Genomic DNA, 9,065 nt, shown 5'->3' on the forward strand with positions numbered 1-9,065 from the left:
TAACCCGCACATCTTTGGACTGTGGGAGGAAACCGGAGCACCCGGAGGAAACCCACGCAAACACGGGGAGAATGTGCAAACTCCACACAGACAGTCTTACTGCAATTATATAGGGCCCTGGGGAGACCACACCTGGAGTATTGTGTACAGTTTTGGTCTCCTTACCTAAGGAAGGATATACTTGCCATAGAGGGAGTGCAACGAAGGTTCACCAGACTGATTCCTGGGATGGGGGGAGCTGTGGAGGCTCAGTCATTGAGTAAATTCAAGACCGAGGTCGATAGATTGTTGGATGTTAAGGGAATCGAGGGATATGGGGATAGTGCAGGAATGTGGAGATGAGGTCGAAGATCAGCCATGATCTTATTGAATGGCGGAGCAGGCTCGAGGGGTCGAATGGCCTATTCCTGCTCTTATGTCTTGTGTATGTTACAGCAGGAGATCCATCTTGCCAACAGTGACTGCAACATAATTCGGTTTAAAGTACAGGAAACTTTGTGATACCCGGCACCGACGGGACCGAGCTGTTGCCGATCTATCAAAACAGCCGGACATACCAGCGTTAATGTTGAAGCATACGGAGGTTTTCATCTCCGCATCTGACAACAAACACTGTTGCTTAGCAACAGCTTCTAAACAGTCGGCCCGTACCTTGGAAGCGTCTCTGTAGCTTAGCAACAGCTTCAGAGAGACTTTCCAGAGCCTGACTGTTGAAAAAAAAAAGCCACGAGAAGGAAAAAAAAAAAAGCTAACAAAACGGCTCCTGATTTCTGCCGGTAGATCGAGGTTTCCGGACATACAACCTCCGGATAAACCAAAGTCTCCTGTAATTATGGAAAGTGAGTGGAAAATCTGCAATTATATAGGGCCAAGGGAGACCACACCTGGAGTAGTGTACACAATTTTGGTCTCCTTACCTAAGGAAGGATATACTTGCTATAGAGGGAGTGCAACGAAGGTTCACCAGGCTGGTTCCTGGGATGGGGGCATTGTCCTATGAGGAGAGATTGAGTAGGCTAGGCAGCACTGTTGCCTCACAGCACCAGGGGCCCGGGTTCGAATCCGGCCTCGGGTGACTGTCTGTGTGGAGTTTGCACATTCTCCCCGTGTTTGCGTGGGTTTCCTCCGGGTGCTCCGGTTTCCTCCCACAGTCCAAAGATGTGCGGGTTAGGTTGATTGGCTATGATAAATTGACCCTTAGTGTTCGGGGGATTAAATACGTGGGGTTACGGGGATAGGGTGGGATATGTGTCGGTGTAGGGGTTACGGGGATCGGGTGGGATATGTGTCGGTGCAGGCTCGATGGGCCGAAATGGCCTCTGTCTGCACTGTGGGGTTTCTGTGATTCTGTGATTATATTCTCTAGAGTTTAGAAGAATGAGAGGTGAGCTCATTGAAACATACAAAATTCTTACAGGGCTTGACAGGGTCGATGCTGCGAGGCTGTTTCCCCCTGGCTGGAGAATCTAGAACCAGGGGTCACAGTCTCAGAATAAGGGGTCGGCCATTTAGGGCTGAGATGAGGAGAAATTACTTCACTCAGAGGGTGGTGAATCTTTGGAGTTCTCTGCCCCAGAGGGCTGTGAATATATTCAAGACAGAGATCGATAGATTTTTGAATATTAAGGGAATCAAACTAGAGTTTAGAAGAATGAGAGGGGATCTCATTGAAACCTATAACATTCTGACAGGGCTAGACAGACTGCGTGCAGGGAGGATGTTTCCCCTGGCTAGGGGATCTAGAACAAGGGGTCACAGTCTCAGGATATGGGGTACGACATTTAGGACAGAGATGAGGAGAAATTACTTCACTCACGAGGGTGGTGAACCTGTGGAATTCTCTACCACAGAAAGCTGTGGAGGACAAGTCACTGAATATATTTGAGGAGATAGATTTCTAAACACAAAAGGCATCTAGGGGTATGGGGAGAGAGCAGGAATATGGTATTGAGATAGAGGGTCAGCCATGATCATCTTGAATGGCGGAGCAGGCTCGTAGTGTAAGGGGATGGGGCTCTGCTCTGCCCAATTGCAGGGGTCATTAGTGCCTGTTGATGTATTGGGCCTCGGTCTCCTTTATACCCTTGCAGCTTATGTTAGCCTGCAGGTCGGGTGTCACTAAACACCCTCTAAGTCATAGAGTTTTACAGCACAGAAAGAGGCCCTTCGGCCCATCGTGTCTGCGCCGCCCATCCATCCCTGTCCAGTCTAATCCCATTTTCCACCATTTGGTCCATAGCCTTGTATGCAATGGCATTTCAAGTGCTCATCCAAATGCTTCTTGAATGCTGTGAGGGTTCCTGCCTCTACCACCCTTTCAGGCAGTGAGTTCCAGATTCCAACCACCCTCTGGGTGAAAAAGTTCCTCCTCAAATCCCCTCTAAATCTCCTGCCCCTTACCCTGAATCTATGCCCCCTTGTTATTGACCCCCCTACTAAGGGGAAAAGTTCCTCTTTATCTACCCTATCTATGCCCCTCATCATTTTGTACACCTCAATCAGGTCCCCCCTCAGCCTTCTTTGCTCCAAGGAAAACAACCCCAGCCTGTCCAGCCTCTCTTCATAGCTGGGGCGCTCCATCCCAGGTAACATCCTGGTGAATCTTCTCTGCACCCTCTCCAAAGCAATCACATCCTTCCTATAGTGAGGCGACCAGAACTGCACACAGTACTCCAGCTGTGGCCTCACCAGCGTTTTGTACAGCTCCATCATAACCTCCCTGCTCTTATATTCTATGCCTCGGCTAATGAAGGCAAGTATCCCATATACCTTTTTAACCACCTTATCTACCTGCTCCGCTGCCTTCAGGGATCTATGTACATGTACACCAAGGTCCCTCTGACCCTCTGTACTTCCTAGGGTCCTACCACTCATTGTGTATTCCCTTGCCTTGTTAGTCTGTCCAAAATGCATCACCTCGCACTTTTCAGGGTTAAATTCCATTTGCCACTTTTTCGCCCATCTGACCAACCCGTTTATATCGTCCTGTAGCCTGAGTCTTTCCTCCTCGCAATTTACCACCCCACCAATTTTCGTGTCATAAGGAGATAGAGAACAACAGCTTATAGAGGAGGACTGAAATACGGTGGCGACCCGCACAGTTTATACCTAATCTGTGGGGTACGCCTGAGCCCAAGTGCTCCTGGAGTCCTCTCTCTTTTCCCTAGCCTGCTGTTCCCTTGTTTGGCGGGTTCGAAGCGCCCTAATGCCCCTATCTGGTTCTAACTCCAGAATTTGGGTGGAGAACGATGCACTTTAAATAGACACTCGGAGACAAGTAGTCCTTGGAAAAGAACAGGTGACAACCAATTTTATTTGCCAACGTAAAAAAACACACACACACATTTATAACTATATAAATAAAATATGAGAGAGAATGGACACAACGAGAATGTTTACAGTTTTATCTTTACCAAGTCCAATCCCACCAACCCACTTTCCTACCGAAACTAGACTGACAGCTACAGGCCCTTGGATTATACTCACAGCCTCCTCCCTTGACAGATGGCATTTTGAGTGCGGTTGTTGGGTTGTTGTTGTTGCTGTCGGCGTCGGAATTCGACCTGTGCCTCGGGGTTCGCCTTACCCCGAACCTCGGAGAGGACCTTGCTGCGTCTGGTCGGGTTTTCTCGAAGTTTGGTTTTGTTGATTGCGCTTTCGGTCGGTTGTCGTTGGTTGGTTTGTGCTTGATGGAAAAGGTTCCCGAAATGACTGGAGTGAATGCCGTCTTCCACAGCCACTTCGGTCGTTGGTGTCTTGTTGTCGAGATCCCCGGGACGGGAGTCGGTATACGGTACGGCTTCTTGCGGCGATGTTGCGCCGTCTGGTAAACCTTCAGTATACCGATTGAGCCTGGGGCTTGATGGTGGATCTTCTCCTCAGCGCGGTTGGAGTTCTTTAGATGTTAGTTCGCCCCAGCTCGTCCCTCCCGGGCTCGTCTTTTCCCTCAGCGTCTTAACTCGCTCTCCTGTTTGTTCTTCTGGTAATAGTTCTCTCTCAGCGTTGGTCCTTCTTGTGTTCCATACTTATACAGGTAGGTGTGAGAACAGGGGTATTGTTTTGAGTGCACATCGGCTCCTCCAAGTCTGCTGCCCCATTGTGTCAGTCCTGGGACTTGATTAGTTTGGGCCACCTCTTAACTGTAGTGATCCCAAGACTATTGTCCCTAGTCCAAGTTGATTATGGCTTGTATTCATAGCCCGATTAGGGGTGAGTCACATATTCAAACCCGGATCGGGTGGTCCCCATTGGCCGGGGGTTTCCTCGCTTCAGGTCTGACTCGGTCCCCTGATTGACCTTTGAGAATGCACTCTGCTTTGATTAGCCGACATCTATGGCTCGCCTCTGAGCCACAGTTCCCTGTATTCGGATGTCCCAGGCACATCCCAGCCTGTTTGGCGGGACCTCTGCCTTGGCCGAAAATGTTGGTTTTAAACTGTATGGGGCAATCCAATTTTTGGTAAAACGTGGTTGTGGATTTTCGAACCCTACAGTACTCCATCTTGACACAACCAGGTACAGCTGGGATGTGTCAATTAGGCTGTGAGTATAATCCAAGGGCCTGCAACTGTCAGTCTAGTTTCGGTAGGAAAGTGGGTTGGTGGGATTGGACTTGGTAAAGATAAAACTGTGTAAACATTCTCGTTGTGTCCGCTCTCTCTCATATTTTATTTATAGTTATAAATGTGTGTGTGTTTTTTTTACGTTTGTGGTAGAACTTACCTTGGCAAATAAAATTGGTTGTCACCTGTTCTTTTCCAAGGACTACTTGTCTCCGAGTGTCTATTTAAAGTGCATCGTTCTCCACCCAAATTCTGGAGTTAGAACTAGATAGGGGCATTAGGGCGCTTCGAACCCGCCAAACAAGGGAACAGCAGATAGGGGCATTAGGGCGCTTCGAACCCGCCAAACAAGGGAACAGCAGATAGGGGCATTAGGGCGCTTCGAACCCGCCAAACAAGGGAACAGCAGACTAGGGAAAAGAGAGAGGACTCCAGGAGCACCCCACAGATTAGGTATAAACTGTGCGGGTCGCCACCGTATTTTAGTCCTCCTCTGTAAGCTGTTGTTCTCTATCTCTTTAGAGGGTGTTTAGTGACACCCGACCTGCAGGCTAACATAAGCTGCAAGGGTATAAAGGAGACCGAGGCCCAATACATCAACAGGCACTAAAGACCCCTGCAATTGGGCAGAGCAGAGCCCCATCCCCTTACAGAAGGGCCAAATGGCCTACTCCTGCTCCTATTTCTCTATGTTTCTATCACAGGATATGGGGATAGTGCAGGAAAGTGGAGTTGAGGTAGAAGATCAGCCATGATATTATTGAATGGCGGAGCAGGATCGAGGGGCCGAATGGCCTACTCCTGCTCCTATTTCTTATGTTCGTATATGTTCTTACTAGCAGGGGTGCCCGGCGTTGCCAGGGCAATTTTGGGCCGCGCGGTCTCCCTGCCCCCATCTGTCCCCCCTCTCTCTCCCTCTCCCCCTCTGCCTGTGCTGTCCTCTCCCTCCCTCCCCTCTCCCTGCCTAGCGCCCGAGGCCCGGTGCCGTTGTGATAGCGGCGGTGCGGGGCCTAGCGCTTCAGGGCCGAGACGGACCCCAGCTGAGCTCCCCCGCGGATCGCGCGGCTGATGGCCGGCCGCTGCTGCTCCCCCGACCGCTGTGTGTGTCGGGCCGAGCGGTTGCGAGGCACGGCCCGAGTGAGTCCAACTTACCTGCCGCTCCGGCGGGGCGGGATCGGGAGCCGCAATGTTGGGGGTTTCTGTTGCTGCTGCTGTGCCTGTGGGGATGGAAAAAATGGCGGCGAAGTTTAGGGAGACTGGAGGATTAGGACCCGCCCGTGACGCACCGATTGGTCAACCATCAGGTGAGTGAACTGGAGGATTGGTCAAGCAGCACATCACTCAACGCTAATGAGAGGTAGGATTGGTCAACCGCTAATGAGTGGATTTTTGAGTATTTTGGAACGTTTTTTGTATACCGTCCAAACAATTTTTGTCTGACGAAAAAGTAAATACGCCTTCGAGAGTCCCCTAATGATAAGCTTTCTTTTGATATAACATATGTGTAGGTACGCTCTATAACTTTTGATTGTATAGCCGGACAGACAGAGAGAGACAGACAGAGAGACAGACAGACAGACAGAGAGACAGACAGACAGACAGAGAGACAGAGAGACATACTGTTTTATATATATCGATGTTCCTGGTTCCCCTCCCCTTGCCAAGTTAGTTTAAACCCTCCCCAACAGCACTAGTTAACTTCCCAGCAAGAACATTGGTCCTGGCTTTGTTCAGGTGCAAGTAAGATGAAGTACGTTTCTCGATCAGATAACATGGAGCGGTCAACGTTTGCCCTCGGCACCTCAGCCCTACTCCTACCTGAGATAAGAGGCTGGCTCTGTAAGATGCCAGAGCCTTCAGATATTCCTTCTTAGCGGCTTCAGTTTTCCTCTTGTATATCTGCGGGTAAGACGTGGAGGAAAAAGAAGAACGTTACGTCATTTCCAGGGAATCGTCAACACCCGAAACACAACACAAATCCAAACCTGCCGACACAATCCAAACTCCCCGGACATAGAATTTAAGGGAGGTTATGCTTGAGCTGTATAAAACGCGAGTTAGGCCGCAGCTAGAGTACTGCGTGCAGTTCTGGTCACCACATTACAGGAAGGATGTGATTGCACTAGAGAGGGTGCAGAGGAGATTTACGAGGATGTGGCCTGGGCTGGGGAATTATAGCTAGGAGGAAAGACTGGATAGCCTCGGTCTGTTTTCCTTGGAACAGAGGAGGCTGAGGGGAGACTTGATTGAGGTGTATAAAAAGATCAGGAGAACAGCGACCATGACACCACACAACCCTGCCACAGCAACCTCTGCAAGACATGCCAGATCATCAACACAGATACCATCATCACACGTGAGGACACCACCCACCAGGTACATGGTACATACTCATGTGACTCGGCCAACGTTGTCTACCTCATACGTTGCAGGAAAGGATGCCCCGGAGCATGGTACATCGGCGAGACCATGCAGACACTGCGACAACGGATGAACGGACACCACGCAACAATCGCCAGGCAGGAGTGTTCCCTCCCAGTCGGGGAACACTTCAGCAGTCAAGGACATTCAGCCTCCGATCTTCGGGTAAGCATTCTCCAAGGTGGCCTTCAAGACACACGACAACGCAAAATCGTCGAGCAGAAACTGATAGCCAAGGTCCGCACCCATGAGGACGGCCTCAACCGAGATCTTGGGTTCATGTCACGCTACATGTAACCCCACCTGATGCAGGGTCATCCAGACTCGAGTCGACATTGGCTTGTTCTCTCTACACAGATGCGGCCGGACCTGCTGTGATTTCCAGCCAAAAAAAAAATGTTTTTTGTCTGTTTTTTTGTTTTTCATACAGACCCCAGCATCTGCAAAATTTGACCCCTTGTGACCCCACCTCATTGTTCTTTGATGTAATGTTTCCCTGACTGACCTGTTTGGACACCATTCACACCTTTGACTGCTGTGATTATCTCTCTGCCGAGGTGCGATAAATGGCAGTTGGAAAGGTTACCTGTAAACATCTGACATGATTCTCTGACTATATAAGCTGTGTCTTTATGCATTTCTCCACTTCACCTGAAGAAGGAGCAGCGCTCCGAAAGCTTGTGATTTCAAATAAAGCTGTTGGACTATAACCTGGTGTCGTGTGACTTCTTACATTTGTCCACCCCAGTCCAACACCGGCATCTCCACACCAAAAAGATGAGGGGCCTAGATAGAGTGGATAGGAAGGACCTATTTCCCTTAGCAGAGGTCAATAGCCAGGGTGCATAGATTTAAACATAGAAGATAGGAGCACGAGTAGGCCATTCGGCCCCTCGAGCCTGCTCCGCCATTCAATGAGATCATGGCTGATCATCCAAACTCAGTACCCTGTCCCTGCCTTCTCCCCATATCCCTTGATCCCTTTAGCCTTAAGAAATATATCCAACTCCTTCTTGAATATATTTAATGAACTGGCCTCCACCGCCTTCTGTGGCAGAGAGTTCCACAGGTTCACCACTCTCTGGGTGAAGAAATTCCTCCTCATCTCAGTCCTAAATGGCTTACCCCTTATCCTTAGACTGTGACCCCTGGTTCTGGACTCCCCGGCCATCGGGAACATCCTTCCTGCATCTAGTCTGTCCAGGCCTGACAGAATTTTATAGGTTTCGATGAGATCCCCTCTCAATCTTCTAAACTCCAGTGAGTATAAGCCCAAGTAATTGGTCGTAGGATTAGAGGAGAACTTTTTTCCCCCAGAGGGCGGTGGGGGTCTGGAACTCACTGCCTGAAAGGGTGGTAGAGGCAGAAACCCTCATCACATTGAAAAAGTACTTGGATATGCACTTGAAGTGCCGTAACCTACAGGGCTACGGACCAAGAGCTGGAAAGTGGGATTAGGCTGGATGGCTCTTTGTCGGCCGGCGTGGACACAATGGGCCGAATGGCCTCATTCAGTGCTGTAAATTTCTATGATGCGATGATTCAATCACCCGCCTCCCCAACACAATCCAAACTCCTCAATCATCCCGACGCTCACCTGCTTCTGCTCTTCCCCCAGACTGTCCCACATCGAGGCCACGATCTTGGAGACTTCCCCGAAGGTGGCGTTGGGGTTCTGGCCCTTGATGGCGGCTTGCGTGTCCCGGAAGAAGAGGGCGTAGGCCGACACCGGCTTCTGCGGCTCGTTGGGGTCCTTCTTCTTCTTCTTCTTGGGCCCCTTGGTCTTCTTGCTGGCCTCCAGCACCGCTCTCTTCTCTGTGGCAATCTGTAAGAGCAGGGAACGCGTCAATCCAAGGAGAGAGAGAGAGAGAAGGGGAGAGGGGGGGGGGGGGAGAGAGAGGGGGGGGTAGAGAGAGAGAGACAGAGGGGAGAGAGAGGGGGGGCGAGAGAGAGAGAGAGGGGGGAGAGAGAGAGAGAGAGGGGGGAGAGAGAGAGAGGGGGGAGAGAGAGAGAGGGGGGAGGAGAGAGAGGGGGGGAGAGAGAGAGGGGGGAGAGAGAGAGAGGGGGGAGAGAGAGAGAGGG

The 9,065-nt window shown here is 50.4% G+C and overlaps 1 protein-coding gene across 1 annotated transcript in view; it reads right to left on the reverse strand.

Annotated features, from left to right (window-relative positions):
* The window catches only part of tox4b (TOX high mobility group box family member 4 b), a 44,365-nt gene that overhangs the window by 26,258 nt on the left and 9,042 nt on the right, over positions 1-9,065 (reverse strand). The window contains exons 2-3 of the mRNA XM_085983681.1: positions 8,581-8,808; positions 6,381-6,461 (exon numbers count right to left, since the gene is read on the reverse strand). Coding sequence (XP_085839807.1) covers positions 6,381-6,461; positions 8,581-8,808 — 309 coding nt within the window. The remainder of the gene's footprint in view (positions 1-6,380; positions 6,462-8,580; positions 8,809-9,065) is intronic.

The sequence above is a fragment of the Somniosus microcephalus genome, chromosome 4, assembly GCF_052327205.1.
Source record: "Somniosus microcephalus isolate GS21.2 chromosome 4, FLI_Smic_1.0, whole genome shotgun sequence".
Lineage (NCBI taxonomy): Eukaryota > Metazoa > Chordata > Chondrichthyes > Squaliformes > Somniosidae > Somniosus > Somniosus microcephalus.